At 31.2% G+C, this 20,662-nt stretch overlaps 1 protein-coding gene across 1 annotated transcript in view; it reads right to left on the reverse strand.

Moving 5' to 3' along the window:
* Nucleotides 1–20,662, reverse strand: part of LOC145252502 (kinesin-like protein KIF18A) — a 75,381-nt gene that overhangs the window by 35,993 nt on the left and 18,726 nt on the right. The window contains exons 2-10 of the mRNA XM_080112006.1: nt 19,694–20,075; nt 17,473–17,630; nt 15,131–15,235; nt 11,723–11,833; nt 10,311–10,508; nt 9,695–9,792; nt 7,203–7,278; nt 5,172–5,246; nt 2,430–2,530 (exon numbers count right to left, since the gene is read on the reverse strand). Coding sequence (XP_079968132.1) covers nt 2,430–2,530; nt 5,172–5,246; nt 7,203–7,278; nt 9,695–9,792; nt 10,311–10,508; nt 11,723–11,833; nt 15,131–15,235; nt 17,473–17,630; nt 19,694–20,051 — 1,280 coding nt within the window. The 5' untranslated portion in view covers nt 20,052–20,075. The remainder of the gene's footprint in view (nt 1–2,429; nt 2,531–5,171; nt 5,247–7,202; nt 7,279–9,694; nt 9,793–10,310; nt 10,509–11,722; nt 11,834–15,130; nt 15,236–17,472; nt 17,631–19,693; nt 20,076–20,662) is intronic.

Consider the following 20,662-nt stretch of genomic DNA (forward strand, 5'->3'; position numbering starts at 1 on the left):
TTTATGTTGAGTGTTAGTGTGTTTTTGTTTGGATTGTCTGAATTAGTGCTTGTCATGACCAACCGATTGATTGGATCGGGCCTATCCAACCTCCCGTCTAGCCTAGTAAGGGCCAAAGTGGTGTGTTGTAGTATCATGTTATTATTTCCTAGGCATGTTCCACTCAACCACCAGGATCCCGTTCTTAATGCATTACGGGTTGCCACCAACGGTCAACTGGTGGTCCCATTGAAGGATTTTTACCCTCTGCAGGGGGGCAGTTGGTATGTTCTATCGCCCTACCAACTAGGCAAAAAAAAAAAAAAAAAAAAAAAAAAAAAAGGGGGGAGGAGGTGAAGGAAAAAGAAAACGAGGGAGGGGAAGGGGAGTAGAATGTTGTTTTTGTTTTTGTTTTCGCAGAACATGACTAAGTTTTGCAAAAGGGAATAAAAAAACAAAGACATCTATGTAGGTGCGTTTCATCTCAGGAAGTCAGTAGACAGCCTGATCTGGTAGCACCAGAATATTGTACTTAATTTTTTTTAATGAACATAAATCTACTATTCAAAGTCCATGAACTTTGAACAACAACCCAACATGTCTTAATTTGAGAAATGAGAAATGAGAATCTTTGACACGTTGGCTTACTGTGAATATTGTTTGGAGTTTGTGGACCCCGAATAGTAAATTCTAGGGTTGGGACAATTAAGTGGAATTGAAAGTAAAAAAAAAAAAAAAAAATCAGAAGTTTGGGGGGAATCAGAAAAATTTGCGCCTATTTTCCAATGCCAAAAATGATTTCTTTAATTATCTTTTCATTTGATTTTGTTTAAAACAAAAATCTTCCACTGTTGGTAGTAATCATAAAATATTTATTGATTTTAAACTACTAGTAAAACTAAAACAAGGGTTTTTACGTTTGCGAAAATATATGCACATTTAACAGGTGTTTTTACGGTAATCATGAAAAATAACTTCATAGCTAAATATTTAGAGATTTATAAATAATCGGAATCTGTAATTGTATGGGAATTGGGAAATATATTGGAATCGTCCAATCATTAGTAAATTCATTTTATTTTTATTAAAGTTCTGCTCACTTATTTTCCCATCATTTTCAATGCACACTAATATTTTTCACATAAGTAAATATATAAGTTTTCTGATATTCTATTCTAAACTACCATATTTCACTTGAGCGTCAATAAAACTAAGCACTAAACCATTAAACATTAAGAAAATTATTCAAATTAACTTAAGATGGACTTTATTACGGGGAGATAACTTTTGTCAAGAAAGCCGTTATCCTAAAAGTTCAAATTTGTAGATCATGTTGCGAAAGGCTTCAGTGCTGTGTGTGTGAGTGTAGGTTAAGATAATAGAAAAGGAAAAAGTATGGAGATCATGTGAAGGACTAGTGCAAGAGTGCAGGCATAGGTGACGTTAAAAGAACTAATTGGAGAGGTATAGTGTTCAGCATTCAACGAATGTGTAGAGGGGTTGATAATAAACTTATACAAGGAGGGGGGGGGGAAAAACACAAAGGTAAAAACTTTTCTTTTAAAATAAACAATTTGTAGAGTTTGTCTAGAATTCTCCAGTTATATAAAAAAAAAATAAATAAATAAAAGATTTCTACAATGTACATACCGGTGACGGAAAAAATATATATATAAAAAAAAAATCATGTAAATTGATCAAGTAGTTTTATTTTTTAAAAAGAAATCAAATTTTGTGGCTAAATAAACAGTAATGATATTGCAAAATTGAGAGAACTAAAAAAAATAAATAAATAAATAAAATAAAAAGCAAACTTGCAACATTTTAGAAAGTCATTTTTAACATAGGTAAGGGAGGGAGACAATGGAAAAACTTGAATTCATTTTAAAATGATTTTTTTTCATAAAAATAATACTTGATCAATTTACATAATTTTTGGAATATGATATTTTCTTTCCATCGCAGTTACATACATCATACAATTTTTTTTTTATTTTAACATAGGGGAAATTCTGGAAAAACATTTAATTTGCTGTAATTTGAGAATGTAATGGAAGAAATCATTTAAAACAATGTCTGCGCAGGGGTGGGGTGGGGAGACACCTTTCAAATTCAAATTTGTAGATTATGTATTGAGAGGCTCCAGTGCTGTGTGTATGTGTATAAATTATATATTGAAGATAATAGAGCGAGACGAGGAGAAACTATAGAGCTAATGACAAGATATAGGTGAAGTTTAAAGGAAAGGCAGAGGACAAGATTAATTGGAGAGATAAGGCGTCCAACTTTTTTCAACACTTGATGATAAAACTTGTTCATACAAGGGGAGAAAAAAACGGACAGATAATGCTAAGAACTTTTCTTTTTAAATTAACAATTGGTTGTAGTTATTAATTATTGTACCAAAGAAATCATTAAAAAAAAAATGTTTATGGTGGGTGGGACTATACCTTTTGCGTTCTTCAATTGATTGCAGTCGAGGAATATTTGCAACAGCTTGGAGATTCCCATTATTTTCATAATTTTGAAGTTTTCCTTTCAACTCTGAGACCTGAGGAAAAATAAAAAAAGAATATTTTAGGACATTTAGTGAAATATCTTGCATTGCACATGATTTCAAATATTAACTATTTTGGGCCATTTTCTTTTAGTGGCCACCAATTCAACCCTTAGAAATTGATCACAATATGGAGATATTTTGATTCTAACATTACATATTTGAAATTATTTTTGGAAATAAAAATAAAAAAAAAAAAAAAAAAAAAAAATCATTTACACTTTTCTAAATTAATAACTAAAAAAAAAAATGTTTTTCTTTAGTTTAGGAAGACAAATCAACCATAATACTTGACTTTTATCTATAAACTGTAATTCATTGTATAAAGTAATTTCTGTCTGCAAAATCAACAGTTTCAAACCCATAATCAAATATCAAAGAGTAAGAAACACTGCCACCATAACGAAAGCAAACATGTCGCACACAACTTTATTTCTTGTTGGGAGGTCATAGTGGTTCAGTGGTTAACAACACTGACTGACAACTTGGGCATCCCAAGTTCAAATCCAGTTCGTTCCACAAAAACCCACTTCCACTTAATATGTTGGCAACAGTCACGTGGTCTTCCTGTGAGTACCCAATGTCTTTCTAGGAAAATATCAGGGAAACCAATGCCAACAATAGAATTTTCGGATTCATATGTGTTGATGACTTGTTTACACTGAAGTCATCATTTTATTTGAAGGGAGAATTCTCATAACACCACTGATTGGCATTGCAACCAATATCAGAATCAAGGCACAATTTTGGACCAGCACAGTGAGTGGCCAATCACGTGTAATGAACACACACATATGCATGTTCATATCTTTTGTGCTCCAGAAAAAAAAAAAAAAGAAAAAAAAAAGAAAGAAAGATTTTATCAGATTATTTGCTACGTTGAATCGGACATAGGCGGGAAGGTATCTTTTCATATTCTAGTCTCCAAACCATGTGATATTTTTTTTTAGTTAATTTTCTAAATCATCTTGCTGTCTTTGTTAAGGATCAAACTCAGAACCTTAAGATGATCTGAAAACTTTAATCAACATTCTAGTTACCTTGATCAGGTCTCTCTGAAATTGACCAGAATATTGCGATGACAACAACCAGGTTTGGTATGTTTCGGCATGGATAATTCGGTGTCAAATTAGTGTTTTGTTGTTATAGTCTAAGTTTTTTTTTATATACATATTTTTAAAATTAATTCAGTAAACAGAGATATTTTTTTCTTTGAATAAAATTGAAATAAAAATTAAACGAAAAAAATTTAATTTTATCTTTAAAAAAAAAAAAAAAAAAAATTAAAAATAACCATCCTTATTTAAAACACAAAAACAGACAAAAACACTGTCATCAACAACAAAAATTAGAAATTAATTAACCAAAATTTTTTTGCAAAAACATGATTTTTTTTTACGTAAAAACAGTTAAAGTGATATAAACATTAAAAACTTCGAACTGTGTATATTTAAAACACAACATAAAAACAGACAACACCACGTCGTCAACGAGATTACATTTTCACATTTTTTTTTTTAAAGAAAAAACAAAGAACTTAAAAATATTTTGCAAAAACATGATTTTTTCTTAAAAACAGTGATATATTTCCATATTGCTTTTCTTAATTTAAAAAAATCCTTATGAAAATGCTGACTGGTTTAATTAACGCCAAATCAGCCATGCTGAAACGTCTCATTCCCAATAATCAAGATGAGGAAAATAATCTGAACCGCATCATAAATAATATGTATTTTCTTTTGTTTATGACTGAATTTGTGGACCAATGTACAAAAAAAAAAAAAAAAAAAAAAAAAAAAAATTTTTTTAAATAAAAATAAGAAAATAAATTTTAAAAAATACACATTATCTATATTACATATCTTTCTGTGTCCATTCCCCATAAATTAAAACAACTAATAACCTAGATTATATACATGTCAACAAAGTAAGCAGGGTTTTTTTTTTTCAAACAACAATATCTTCTGTTAATCGTTTGCTTCATTGCAAATTTCTGCTACTGTTGCGGTAACAAATATTATTCTATAGCGACATGGCTAGTCTGTTGACTTTCAGGACTAGACTGGTGGCAACTGGGATTAGACCAGCGATATCTGGAAAGATGGGACATTAGGAAAGACCAAATGAACTTGTCGGGCCAGCAATCCAGAGTTGATAAAATATATGCTACAAACAAAAATACATAAAAATGCCCTCATTATCCACTGAAATAGAGCGTGGGTGATCAATCAAAAAGGAACTATTAGAAAACAACACAAACAAAACAACAAATAATGAGTAAAGAACATACAGAATTATCATGCACCTGGGGATGGAAATTTAATTTCCAAAAAAGTATTAACATTCACCAAAACAAAATGGCGCACGCTACTCATCTAATGACTCCTATGCTCTGTTGTAACAGATAAGATGTTGGAAAATCAAGGCCAGGGTGCAAACCACAGTACAGAGAATATCCAGTGGATGAGATAAAAATACCCAGAATCATATTTCCACCGGCAGATATGATCGATGTAAAAGTATGTAATAAAGTTTTTTGTTTTGTTTGTTTTTTTACCTAAAATACATTTTCATGAAATCTCATTAAAGTGCACAAACACTGAAATTGTTGGATTAAAACATTTATTTCACTCACCTCTTGTCGAAGATTTTCGATTATTTTTCCATATTTGCTGATATGGGATTTGACATTATAAATATTTTTCTTTAACTGTAAAAAAAAATTTTTTTAAATAAAATAAAATAAAAAATAAAATAATAGGTAACAAACAACTTACAATGGAGTGATTTAAGAAAAAATATTCTGGGCTGATTTTTTAAAACTTATTTTATATTCTAGTATATCAAGTTAACTTGTCAAATTTTCAAAGTCAGACCCAAATAGCATTGAAGCTGACAAATCAAACTTTGTTTCTGACTAGCCAATTTTCATTTGTTATTGTTGTATCATGTTATTGGCAAGATAACATACGGAGTTATAATTTATTTAAAAAATTACTTGGTTTGGACTAAACAACTAATATGAAATATTTTTAAATAAACACTTAAAAATCAGCAATAACTCATTTTAACTTTAAGAAAATAATAGTTGTTTACCTTAAGTTTGAAACTGTGCAAATAAAAAAAAAACTGACTTAATTGAATTCTGGGCAAGGCTGTGTAGGTATTGCTGGAATTTGGAATACTTATAAAAAGAAAAAAAAATGAAGTAAAATAATGAATTTTAAAAAATTATTATAAACTTGTTTGGCAATTCTGCATATTTATCAATCTAAATGACTTCTCGTTTGGAAACTTGTTTGAAATTAATGATGCTTCTTAATCTGAAGACCACATCACACACACAAATATATACTGTGTTAAGTAAATATTTACTTTTTTCCATTTATTTATTTTAATTAAATAAATAAAATGAACTCATTTTTTCCCCGTCTGATTTTGACATTAATAGGATTAAAAATCAAGATATTTCATGCAAATATAATATGCACAAACGGCAGAACAATATCTGAGGTGTGTTATAGGCTTATTATTTCTCAAATTCTTTGATAATCTTAGATTTCTATACTTTTTCTGCTGAGAAGTCACGGCCAAAATCGGTTAAGATCAATGGAAGTGGTAAAATATTTTCTCTCTAATAAATTCCTCCTCCCCCTGCCACCACTTAACACCGTTTGGGGATCGTTCACAAGGAACAGTTGAGAAGAGAACACCGGTTTGGCTTCGTAGTTCTTTCATGTGAAGTTATTTAAAATCACTAAACTAAGCTGCAGTGCTCTGTGGCGTAGTGGTTAGCGTGCTGGACAATTCACATTATATTTTCACGTTCGCACCGACCTACCGTAGTCGTTTTTTTTTTTTCCCGAAACAACTGGAATGGACTTTTCTTGGTGGCCGAACTGTTAACGTTGCAGATGTTTTTTTTTTTGGTTTTTTTTCACACTTTATTTTCCTACTTTTACTCATGACTCCGGGTTTGATCCTTCCTACTTACCTACCATAACATTTTTTAAAACTCCCCCCCCCCCCGTCAACAAACACTCGGGCAACGCCGGGTACCCCCGCTAGTTTTACTTAAATATATTTTAAATATTTTATCATCAGAATTATTTATGTAAACATTTTTTGTAAAACATTTAAATTTCTGTAAATATATTTATTAAAAATAGTTTTTCTATAATTAAAAATATTTCAATGAAAATAGTTTCTGGATATTCTTATGTGTTGATCTACATTTTCATTAGGGTCTTCAGATTAAAACATTTTGCTGTGGGCAAGTTTTAAAACCAGAAATTGTTTAAATTGGTAAATATGCAAGATTGACATTTGTTAAGTCCTCATAAAATTTTTTTCTTTTTTTTTTTTTTTTTTTTTTTTTTTAAAATCTTATCAAGATTTTTTTTTCTTAATACTTAGGAATCACCACTTATCAAGGTCCAAAGACCACTCGATGATAACGGTTAATGAATGTAAGGTTGTAGTGTTGTTGAAGGTGTAAATTGGGTAGAATTTTAATTATTTATGGGGACAGCTCACCAAGAACTTTGCATTTCATATCTGAACATCAAGATGGCATTCTAAATAAAATTAAGCATTTTCAAAATAAACAGACAACAATGATTCAAAGTTTTATTCACAGGAAAAGCATACAGAAATAAATACTTACATCAGCCTGAATATGTTTGGCTCGGTCTGCATATTTTAACGTGTTATACGTATCTTCATAAGACATACCAGATGGACTGTCAAAAAGAAATGGGGGGAAAAAAAAACAAAAAAACTAGAAACTAATTTTTAAGTTTTAATGATTTTAGAAAACATTTTCAGACAGTGAAAAAAGGAAAAAAATTGTGGTTCTTGTTCAGAATTCCCTCTATATTAAAAAAGAAAAAAAAAAACACTTAAGTAATTTTATTTTTGGTGCATATTTAGAATTACACTTATTTTTTAAATACAGAAAAATTGTAATGGTGTATGTACTTATCATGAAACTAGGATGCTATATTCCAAAAATCATGTAAATTGATCAAGTAATTTTTTATTGAAGAAAATCAAATTTTATGATTTTTAGCAGTCATTGATGAGCTTTTACTTTTAATCTCTGGAATTGAATGGAGTTGTCTATCCTTGAATTTTAATGCAATCATAAAAACAATATGCCGCCTCCTGCCTATCCTATCCAACTGGTCATAAAATGATTTTCTTAAAAAAAAAAATAAATAAATAAATAAATTTAAAAAAAACAAAAAAAAACTACTCGATCAATTTATGTAATTTTTGGAATATGCATTCTTTGTTGGCACAGATACATCATAAAGATATGTCTGTATTTTATTTTTACAATTCTAAATAAGAACTTTATTTTTATATAAAATCAAATTTTATAAGTATACAAAAACTTGGCTGCCATTTTGAAAAAAATGCCAAGAAACACAGAGAGATAACTTAATTCATAATTACTAGATTTGTTGTAATCCCTATGAATTTTAAAAAAGATTTCCTTTATAAAAATAAAAGTACTTGATCAATTTATGTGATTTTTAGAATATAATATTTTCTTTCAGTCATGGATACGTATATAAGATTTTTGTTTATTTTATTTTTTCCTGTCATTGTTTTTTTAATATAGGGTGAATTCTGGACAAAAACCAAAACTTCTATTGAAGTGTTGGTCAGTTTTGATATTTGAACCGTAGTGGTGGATGGCCCAAGACTGTGACCCTTTATAAACTATGGAAAAGGTGGGGGGGGGGGGGGCAAAGAAAACCTTGAAATAGCTAATCAAAAAGTCTGGAATCTATATGGCATTATGATGCGATTATTTTTATTTGTTGCAACAAATAAAAATAATCATAATGACAACTTATGTACCGCAATAGTGATGATAATAATAAAAATCGAAACAACAAATTTAGCAAACAAATTCTAAGAGACAACTTTGTGGAAAAAAAAAAAAAAAACCCAACAAAAAGCTACTTATGCAGAATAAAAACTGTTAGCTCCGGAACTTTCTAAGCAATCTACATAAAACGCCCGAAAGTGCCGGCACAAAGGTTTCATGTCTTTTGTTTTGAGAGGGAGGAGGGCATTGCTAGCCAAATTTTTCAAAGAAAAATATATTTCTATTATTACAAAGATAATTCTATGAAATATTAATTGAAAAATGAATACAATATTCTTTTTATGACGTTTATGAATTTTTGTGATGAGGATTGGTTATTCGTATTATTTGGATTCATCAGACTACTGTTCTCATGTTGAATGTGATTTTCACATTTCGTCCGATATAACCTCTGACCTTCTTCAGATGTATCTCGGGAATGTTTCTGTCGAATTGGTAATTTGGACAGAATTTCAAGCAGAACCCTTTATTTACTTCACAGGGGTAGCGTGCTCTTGTTTCGTCAGTCATGACTTTTTCTAAGTACTCTAACCACTGCGCCATGGACCCGTGGTGCAGTAGTTAAATCAAAAATTGGAAAAATCAATTGCAAAAAGTTATATTCTACTAAAGATTGAAGGTTCAATCCTCAGTGTGGGCAACCGAAAAATACAATTGTGAATTACTTAGGACCTCTACCCAGTCATGGCTGATGGAACAAGAGCACGCTACCCCCGTGAAGTAAATAAAGGGTTCCACTCGAAATTCCATCCAAATTCCTGAGTTTGACCAAAACATTCCCGAGTTCAACAAGATACACCTGAAGAAGGTCGGAAGTTATACCGAGCGAAACGTGAAAAATCACACTCAAGATGAGAACAGCAGTTCGATGAATTCAAATAATACGAATATTCCTTTTGTTATGAAGAAAATATAATGAATAATTATTGGACAATTTTTAAGCAACTTTAAGAAAATAAAATTCAAATCAAGTCCAAAAAAATAAAAGAACCCATAGTAAGTTTCATGGAATAAATATTTTGATTTGAATAACTGAAACAAATTTTAATCATCTATACCATAACTCAGGTCATAAAGGATTAAAAGAAAGATAAAAAGACAATGCATGCATATGTGAAAGAGGGTGGGTGGGTCAAATCAATTTGGCTGGCAAAATTATAGGAATAAAACAAGCATAAAAAAAAAAAAAAAAAAATCAAATATATATGGAAGGTCACAAACAAAATTTCCTATTATAGGTTTCCATAGATTCTTACCTAATGGCCGCAATCATAACAGTCCGACAATTGCCTCCGATGGAATCTTTAAGAAGACGTGTCAATTTACTATCTCGGTACGGGATATGTGCTTTTATCTGAGAAATAAAGAAAAAGTTTTATCATTGGAATATCAGAATTTAGTCGAGTTAAAATCTATTTTGTGTTCATTGCTCATGAAGCACAATTAAACCATGATACTTGATTTGTTGGTTTAAAATTTAATTCCAGCCAGAAAATTAATTTCTATGTAACAATTTAAAGATCGCGAAATCACTTTTGTATATTGAAGGCAATTAAGTAAACACTTCCAATTATCATATAGGGCATATATTGTTACGCCAGCATTTCTCAACAGTTACTCGGGTCTACTTGTGGGCGTAAGGAATTTTGAAATGGGTCTGAAGTGGGCCCCAAGTAAAATAGGATGGGGGGGGGGTTCTATGGTTTTTCTACTGATGTAAATTTATGAAATCAATGTCGTAGAGCTTCATTGACCTTTAACAGCAAGAGTCATTGACATTTTTACATTTTTTTTATCTAAAAATCAATAATTATATGGACTATTGTATTAATGAGTTTTTGTTTAGGATAAAAAGAAACCAGTTTTACTTACCTTATTGTCTGCTAACATATTGATGACATTTCCTAATGCCAACAGCGACCGATTAATGTTGGCCCCTTCTCGCATTCTACTGCTATTATTTTTGGACACAGTTCCTCGCTCGGAACCAGCTAGATCAACCAAAGAGAGTTTGGCCATGTGAACAGAAGTGACCAAGTTAGCAGTACGATCAAATTGTTTCACAAAAACCTGAAAGAAAAAAAGAAAAAAAAATTTTTTTTTTTTTTTTAATCATTTATGTATTTTTTTACATATTACATCATTTACACATTTTTTAATTTTCCATTAATTTATATCAGTTTTGTCATCACGTTTCTGAATTTTTAAGATGAGAATCAATTCTTCCTATTATCGAACTACTGTTATCTTCATTTTTTTTTTTTTTTTTTTTACACAATGTTTTGGTTGATGTAACCTCTGACCTTCTTGAGGTATCTCTTGTTGAACATTGGGAATCTTTTCATTAAACTTGGGAATCTGCACACAATTTTGAACAGAACCCTTCATTTAATCCACAGGGGTAACATGTTCTTGTTCTGTCAGCCATGACTCGATAGAAGTCTTAAGTAATTTACATTTGTATTTGGAGAGTCGCCTGTACTGAGAATTGAACCTTCAATCTTCAGAAAAGCATCACTTAGAACTAAAGATTACTTAATAATATATCAGTTGTGGACAATTTTAGTATGAATTTAGGAGCGTTAAACATATTGTTTTTTTGGTTTTTATTTATATATATATATATATATATATATATATATATATATATATATATATATATATATATACATACATACATACATACACAATCTTACTACTTATCACTATAGATATTATTTTAATACAAATTCTCATCTAAAAAAAAAAAAAAAAAAAAAAAAAAAGCAAAGAAATATTATTGCTATTCTTTATTTTTTACTAACCTGGGAAGATGCTATTATGACAAATTTCTTTTTGCAAAGGAGTCACCACATCAAAGCCTGGAGGCCACTCAAGGACAACGACAGTAGTCAATGGGAAAATGTAGTAATTGTTAGTAGTGGGAATTGGGTAAATTAGGTTATTTAAGGGGATAGCTCATCAAGAACTTGTTTATGTTGGACTTGAAGATGACCATATTGTAGTCAGTTGGAAAGCAGAAAAACGGAACAAAGTTCCACAGGCATCCAGTTCTAAGAAAAAAAGCTTTGTTCATGCAGTTCTAAGAAAAAAGCTTTGTTCACGGAATCTAGGTTTAAGTACAGATAAAGAGTGTGGGAAATTATTGATAGTGGTTTCAGCTAAATGAGCGTTTTTCGTGAAAGCCAGGCCAGGGAGGATAATAGATTGGAGCTCAGATGAGCACTTGCCATGAAAATAACGATAAAGCAAATCAATTCTTATAAAAGACCTATGAAAAATACCTGAAAGACGGCATGTGATCGTGACGATTCCGCATTTGCATCTGTTGGGTGTTGCGTACGATTCTTATTCCCATAATAAAGCATGTGCATCAAATGTTGTTCATTTTCTGGCTGGAAAAGAAAATTTTTTTTTTAGATAAAATATAAAGAGATTTTTTTTTAAATGCTGTGGTGAGTTTAGTGCAAGAAAAACAGTAACCAGAATTTTTCAAATGTTGTTCATTTTCTGGCTGGAAAAGAAAACAATTTTTTTTTTGTTTTAGATAAAATATAAAGAGATCTTTTTTTAAATGCTGTGGTGAGTTTAGTGCAAGAAAAACAGTAACCATAATTTTTCATCAAAAAACAGACATAAAATTATCATATTCAATTTAACATCACTTTCATATGCTGGCAGGTGTTGGATGGCTTTTAGAAACTGACTTTCAAACTAAGCTATCTCTGGCCAAGTCTTTATCTCTATCAAATCTATTATCACTTCTGCCCATATTTTTCCTTGGCATTCCCCTGTAAACTGATATGGTTGTATATTTTATGGCATATGAACCCTTTTAGGGTTATTTAATGACAAACAAAAAGAAAAAACAACAACAATGTCTGGTGTTTACTTTCCATAACATTCAGGTCCTTAATAAGTAGACGTGTAATGTACTGTTGCTTATCCAAATATTTACTATTGTTATTTACAAACTTTTTGTTGGAGACGTGACTGGCTGTTGCTCACTCGGGATCTTGCCTCCGATCGCCAGGCTTGGGCCGCAGCGATACGAGATGTGCATATTCATGAAGCCGACTCAACTCCTCCAGGATGAATGTCGTTTCAAGTACAAGTAAGTACAAACTTTTGGTTATAGTCAACTAATGTACTTCCTAACTTCCGGCGTGGCTGCTACACAAGGAGTGAAAAGGCAAATAGGTTCCTTCACTTGACCATTTTAATAATAATTATTAATTATTGAAAACATTTTCACTCTTATTTTAATTAAGAATTCTTGAAATTAGTTTTATTAGTTTTAAGAATTATTGAAAACACTTTAAAATCGTTTAAAACTATTTTGGGAATATTATGTATTGAATACGTTTATGATATTTGAAGTTTTATTATTTTGATTTTAATAATTTTATTTGTTATTTGGATTTCAATATTTTTATACTTTCATAAAATATTATATAAAGTCGAATAAAAAATTTTAAATTAAAAAAAAAAAATACTTTTTAGAATTTCATTAACATTTCTTATAAAATTTCAAATAAGATAAAAACATTTTTTAATTCTGTTATTAAAAGTGCAAATAAAAACTAATTGTTATTTTTATCTTTTTATAATTTTTAAAATTTTTATTGTATATTTTTCAATAATGTCCCTTTCTTATTTTTTTATTTCAATAAATCGCTTGACAATAGAAATACTGAGGAACAATAAAAGTGAAGGAACTGATTTGCCTTGTCACCACTTCCGGAAGTTAGGAAGTGCATTAGCTGACTGTATCTAGACCATGTCACTATTGTTACATTATTGTATCTAGACCATGTCACTATTGTTACATTATTGTATCTAGACCATGTCACTATTGTTACATTATTGTATCTAGACCATGTCACTATTGTTACATTATTGTATCTAGACCATGTCACTATTGTTACATTATTGTATCTAGACCATGTCACTATTGTTACATTATTATATCTAGACCATTTCTAAACTAGCTACCCAACTTTTTTTTTTTTTTACTGTTCTAGGGGTTCAACATGTTACAGACACTCCATTGCTTCACAGGATAGCGCTCAATTATCAGCATAAAGCATCTCCCAAACAACTCATATGAAACTCCCATTATACAAAGAAAATTTTGAGACAGCTATTCCCAATTAATTTAGTATTTGGAAATAAAGAGAAAGCTTCGCTGTGTTAATATCTGAGAGAGAGATGAATGACCTTGTTTTTTTTTCTGCAATTTTCATTGATAAGAATCATACATTCATTTTTTTTTTTTTAGAACTAATGTCTTCTTTCATCTGTTGTTGTTTTCAATCGTTTTACAGCTCAGTCCGAAGTACCCTTGTGCGAATAGCTGCCTCTTTATATCCAAGTTCGTATATGAAGTTATCTATTATATAAACGGGACCTGTCTGTGTTTGTATATCTGCTAAAAACTTTTCTCATATGCATCATAAATGCACCAACCTGGCATCATTAGAAAGACCGATCTCTCACAAATAATATTAGAGAAAAAAAATGTCAATTATTTTGTGTAGAAATTACATTTTATATCAAGGGAGGGTGTCACCTAAAATCGTTTCTTTCCAAACAATTTCAACAACTGCGCATGCATCAATCATGGTTTTTATTCTTTTTTATTAACGAGGCTTCATTTCTTAATTTATAGACTACCTCATAAAGACAAAACTATTACAGTATAGAATCACAAACTTTCTAAAAGAAATAAAGCCTTCATCCACACCACTCTCCTTTATGGCTGTGAGACTTGGCCTATGGGCAAGTGACCTACACAAATTGGAAGTTTTCAACTATCACTGCCTATGCCGCATCCTGTGTCGTCCGCTGGCAAATTTATCTCTAACAATAAAGAACAGCAAGATCCACTCCCTCCAAAAATCGTCCATCCATCCACAGCCTTCAGCCCTTGGAGGAGCATAGGCCATCCACAACTTTGTAGACGCTTTTGTAGCGAGGAGTTCTTTTTTTCGGGTGAGGGTGCTGGCCCCATGCCCAACCTTCCCAGAAGGCACATACAGCACCTAGCTTTCTCAAATGGTTACCCATCTGGTACTAGTCAGGCTCAATGTTGCTTAACTTCGGTGATCTGGAGAAAATCGTCCATCACTGGAATTGTGAATGGCTTGCATTCCAAATGGAAGCAGCCTTAGATCCTCATGTCTGGTCAGTTAGTGTTCACGGCATGGTGAACATTGGAATAAGCCAGCCAAACTGACCCAGGGTGAATGCTGCAACCATGACCATCTCTGGCCAGGATTTTAGTTCTTTTTCTCTTGATTCTTGTCATTTCCTCCCATTTTTGTCTTGACATGGGAGCTAACTCTGCTACTATAATTGTTCTATATGTACTTAAAAAACTTTCAAGACTATAACATCAAAATTTCCTGTTCTGCACACACAGCTCCCTATACATTCCAAATTTAATTTTCCTTTGAAGTCATCAAAACTAAGTCGGTCTTTAAGATTCACATTACACATTCATCATATCTTTCCTCTTCATGCAACATATGTCCTCAACCCTCACTGGCCACGTTTCACTTCCCTACATCATCACACTGCATATTCATACCTGACAGACGCTTTCCTTAGTCAAAACTTTAAACTTTCAAACACGAAACAAAAGAGAATTTTGAAAAAAAAAAAAAAAAAATGTGAAAAATGTGAATTACCTTGTGTAAGGAAAGTCCTGGGATGATAACCCCAACCTTGGGATCTTCACGGATCGGCAGTTGGTTTCTTCCATTTAATAAATCTTTGATTTGTTCATTGTAGACCTGGAAAGAATTAAAACAAATTAACAAAATCCAAAAATTTTCTTAATGAATTTTTTAAGGCAACTCAAGAATAGTGTTAATAAGATGGACACACTGACAGATGAATGATGATGAATATTATAAGAGGATTGAAAATAATAAAATCATATGATTTATTAAATAAAAATAAATTCATGATACAACGTAATATTTTAATTTTAATATTCTCGGTAGCAGTTAAAAAATTCAGCATTTATCTGAGAAGCTGGATATTTCCTCTTAGGTTATCGTCGCTGTTACCTCATCTAGAACTCCTCGTGTTGAACCAGGTTTGAGTAATCATTTTGTTATTCCGTTTATTAATTGCCTAAAACCTGCGTTCATGAACAATGGCAACTATCATATTATTCTAAGTTATTTTTATATTCTTTCAAGAACGCAAGGTAAAGTGTGGGTTTGATGAAACTTTCTAGAAAACAAACTGGATATGAACTTTGCAAACAAGTTTTCAATCCGTGTAGTTATGCGTACGTTATCATTTCTAATATTTAAACATTTTTATGACTTTATTTCTTGGTTAATTTATTAAATAAAAGCAAATATTACAATTTACAGAATTGATATCACCAACAAACATTTCATCACCCCAAACTCTAGAGTCAAAAATAGATTTATTTCTGAATTTTCTTTGTTGATTGCCATAAGTAATTTCTTGTTATCCTGCCGAGCAGCTAATTCAAAGATTCGTCTGTCTTGAACAATTTTGTTTCTAACTCAAACTGCCATAAAATGGAACTATTTTTTTCAACAAGGGTTTTGAAGTCTGAGGGGTTTTTTCACATCAATCTGTTTTTGTTTATTTGTATTTTTTTAAATGAAAACTCTTCCAGACAAGGCATAAAGCCAATTAATGTAAATAATGAAAAAAAAAAACCCCACCAAATAAGTATAAGATGGTTAGATTCCAATCCAGAAAACAGCAATTCTTCCCACTTTGTCAGAAACAGCACTCATGGAATGAGAGAACGAAAGGACAACATAAGGGAAGTGGGAGTTTATGAGGTTGTCAAACGTTTGTGTGTTACTAACTCCTTCTGGTTTCTATTTTGTATGGATCAAACTATAATTGTAGAGGAGACATTTGCCTTTTTAAAATGGAATCTTTTCTCAATCTTAAAGTAATGGCCAATCAGATGAATATAGACAAACTGACATATCTACAGAATTGATATCTTCAACAAATACTTAATGAACCCATAATCTCTAGACTTTATTATTTAGGGAATATTTATTTTAAAACTACAATTCAACCCCCCCCCTCCATTTTTTTCTTTTTATAGGTGCTTACGCACTTATTGAACCATGCTATTTTTAAATAATATTTTCAAGTTAAAGTTTTGCAATGTCTTTTTTATTAAATTGTTAGGTCAAAGTACAGAATAGTTACAACCCCCCCTCTCCCATGTTAAGAATGGCTTTCTAAATAATAATATTATTCCAGCATTATTCAATAATGGCACAAGTACTCTTTTTTTATTAAAGAGTTTTATCGGTTGGCTAGATGGTTGGTCAGGAAAAAAGCCCAGATAAAGCAAGTAACTTAGTAGTGTTGGCCGCACCTGACTGAAATAGAATACAAGAAAAGGCATCACCATCTTCTATAAACAACAGCAACATCGCCACTAATAAATACGCATCAACTTTTATCCAAGGGAACACAACGAGAATTACTTGATTTCTTTGGCTTGTAGATAAACGAATGCTGTATCCTGCAGTTTCATCTCAGCAGGCTGCTTGTAACGAAACGAAGAGAATGGGATAATACATCTTATCATGAGGCGATCAACTCTGGAACTGGTCTGAATTGTATTTTTGGCACAAAGCTTTGTTAGTGCGTATTGATTTTGAGCCTATACAGTCAAATTTCAATTTCCGCACAATTATAAGTTTTTGTTTTGTTTTTAATCTTCTAATTTTAATCTAGCTGGAGATGGGGTATGCTACCAGATGCCAGACATTCATCCGCTATCTCACACATAGTTAAAGTTATAGACCAATTCATTGTTTTAATTGTCCGATACAATAGAAGCAACTACCATTTGATAAGTTAAAGATTTTTAAATTTGAGGGGTTTTTTAGGGCATTTCACCTGCATCAAATTTTGGAGTCTAAGCTATACAACTCTCATCAAAATTCTTGGCAGATCTTGTGATTTACCCGATAAGCATTTGAATAAACTTGAGAACGATGAAACTCACCTCTAAATAAGAAACCGCAACTTCGCAATTCTTTTCGGATTTGATTGATTCAATTCGTTGGTAAAGATCCATTAAAGTTAAAAATGTGATCCCTGGTTGTTCGTTCGATCCGAGCATCGTGTAAGTTTTCCCAGCTCCTGTTGCACCATATGCAAAAACTAAAAAAAAAAAAAAATAAAATAAAATAAATCAGATACTTGTAAAAGAAGTAAAAAAATGAGACTAACTTCTATATATTATTTTCTGTTCGATGGAAAAAAAAAAAAAAAAAAAAAAAAAAAAAAAAAAAAGAGAAAAGGAAAAAAGAAAACAAAAGAAACAGGGGAAAAGGGGGGAAAAAAGGAAAAGAAACGGAAAAAAATGGAAAAGAAACGGAAAAAAAATGGAAAAGAAACGGAAAAAAAAGGAAAAGAAACGGAAAAAAAAAGGAAAAGAAACGGAAAAAAAAGGAAAAGAAACGGAAAAAAAAAGGAAAAGAAACGGAAAAAAAAAAAAGAAACGGAAAAAAAAAAGAAACGGAAAAAAAAAGAAACGGAAAAAAAAAAAAAAACGGAAAAAAAAAGAAACGGAAAAAAAAAAAAGAAACGGAAAAAAAAGGAAAAGAAACGGAAAAAAAAGGAAAAGAAACGGAAAAAAAGGAAAAGAAACGGAAAAAAAAGGAAAAGAAACGGAAAAAAAAGGAAAAGAAACGGAAAAAAAAGGAAAAGAAACGGAAAAAAAAAGGAAAAGAAACGGAAAAAAAAAGGAAAAGAAACGGAAAAAAAAGGAAAAGAAATGGAAAAAAAAAATGAAAAGAAACGGAAAAAAAAAATGAAAAGAAACGGAAAAAAAAGGAAAAGAAACGGAAAAAAAAAGGAAAAGAAACGGGGGAAAAAAAAGGGAAAAGAAACGGGGGAAAAAAAAAGGAAAAGAAACGGGGGGAAAAAAAAGGAAGAGAAACAGGGGGAAAAAAAAAGGAAAAGAAACGGGGGGGGAAAAAAAAAGGAAAAGAAACGGGGGGGAAAAAAAAGGAAAAGAAACGGGGGAAAAAAAAAGGAAAAGAAACGGGGGGGAAAAAAAGGAAAAGAAACGGAAAAAAAGGAAAAAAAGGAAAGAAACGAAAAAAAAGGAAAGAAACGGAAAAAAAGGAAAGAAACGGAAAAAAAGGAAAGAAACGAAAAAAAAGGAAAGAAACGAAAAAAAAGGAAAGAAACGAAAAAAAAGGAAAGAAACGAAAAAAAGGAAAGAAACGAAAAAATAGGAAAGAAACGAAAAAATAGGAAAGAAACGAAAAAATAGGAAAGAAACGAAAAAATAGGAAAGAAACGAAAAAATAGGAAAGAAACGAAAAAATAGGAAAGAAACGAAAAAAAAGGAAAGAAACGATAAAGGAAAAGAAACGAAAAGAAAAAGGAAAAGAAACGAAAAGAAAAGGAAAAGAAACGAAAAGAAAAAGGAAAAGAAACGAAAAAAAGGAAAAGAAACGAAAAAAAAGGAAAAGAAACGGAAAAAAAGGAAAAGAAACGGAAAAAAAGGAAAAGAAACGGAAAAAAAGGAAAACGGAAAAAAAGAAAAACGGAAAAAAAGGAAAAGAAACGGAAAAAAGGAAAAACGGAAAAAAAAGGAAAAGAAACGGAAAAAAAGGAAAAGAAACGGAAAAGAAACGGAAAAAAAAGGAAAAGAAACGGAAAAAAAAGGAAAAGAAACGGAAAAAAAGGAAAAGAAACGGAAAAAAAAAGGAAAAGAAACGGAAAAAAAAGGAAAAGAAACGGAAAAAAAAGGAAAAGAAACGGAAAAAAAAAGGAAAAGAAACGGGAAAAAAAGGAAAAGAAACGGAAAAAAAAGGAAAAGAAACGGAAAAAAAGGGAAAAGAAACGGAAAAAGGAAATGGAAAAGAAGGAAATAGAAAAGGAAAAGAAATGGAAAAGAAGGAAAAGAAATTGAAAAGAAGGAAAAGAAATGAAAAGAACGGAAAAGAAATGGAAAAAAACGGAAAAGAAATGGAAAAAAACGGAAAAGAAAATGAAAAAAAAAAAAACGGAAAAGAAAATGAAAAAAAAAACGGAAAAGAAAATGAAAAAAACGGAAAAGAAAATGAAAAAAACGGAAAAGAAAATGAAAAAAAACAGAAAAGAAAATGAAAAAAAAACAGAAAAGAAAATGAAAAAAAAACGGAAAAGAAAATGAAAAAAACGGAAAAGAAAACAAAATCACTAAAGAAAATTAAACCTAAAAGTCTCACCTGAACAATTATAGCCGTTAAGTAAACCATCAAGAATGGACTTACTCGTATGCTCATACACATCAACGTTAACGGAATCTGGACCAAAAACGTAATCAAATGCAAATTTTAAGTTCTTGTATCGTCGTCTCGTAATATCGCCTCTCACAAAAGCTGTATTTTTTTTGCCGTTAAACTCGCAAACATCATCTGAGGAGTCAAACACCAAGACTTGATCACTGACAATATTCACGACAGATCGTGCTTCTTTTTCTTTTTCAGTCTCATTTTGTGGCCTGACTCTGATGACAACTTTCACATTGCTTCCACTAGGAGTGGCGGCCGGCTTATCAGCTTCTCCTTGCACAGAACCGAGCATTTTTTTTCAGTTATCATATAAGATCTGAAATCAGAAAAAAAAGTGACATTCAAGTTTAAAAGGATAAGATAAATTCTGAGAAAAAAATACAAATACATCAAGGACATTGTCAAGGCTACTGCAAAAAAGGTGGGCTCCCTCTACTGTGCAAGAAAATTATTCATGCTTAAGCATATATTGTATCTTTACAAAGTTACCATTCGTTCATAGAAGGAATATGTGTCTACCACTAGTCTTTCATGCTTTGATAGTGGTAAAAAAAAAAACAAAAAAAATTTTTTTAATTAATAACCAAGTTCCAACCCCTGTCCCATTGCCATAAGTTTTATAAGTGTGCTTTGAGCACTTGTGTCCCTTCAACATAAATACCACCAACTAACCAGTCAAGCAGCAAAATCCCACCCCTTCACTGTTGGGGTCCCTAGATGTCAGAAAGCCTTCTACTAATAGTTTCTTCCCTCTGACTGCTAAGCTTTGGAATACTCTCCCAGTTTCCTGACTGTACTAACATGCAGAAGTTTAAATGTAATGGGACACTCCATATCATTTAGGGCTGTGACAACAGCATATTCTTTTCATTGCTTACATTCTTGAGTATATACCCATTAATA

The sequence above is a fragment of the Euprymna scolopes genome, chromosome 29, assembly GCF_053919585.1.
Source record: "Euprymna scolopes isolate OS-2025 chromosome 29, ASM5391958v1, whole genome shotgun sequence".
Lineage (NCBI taxonomy): Eukaryota > Metazoa > Mollusca > Cephalopoda > Sepiida > Sepiolidae > Euprymna > Euprymna scolopes.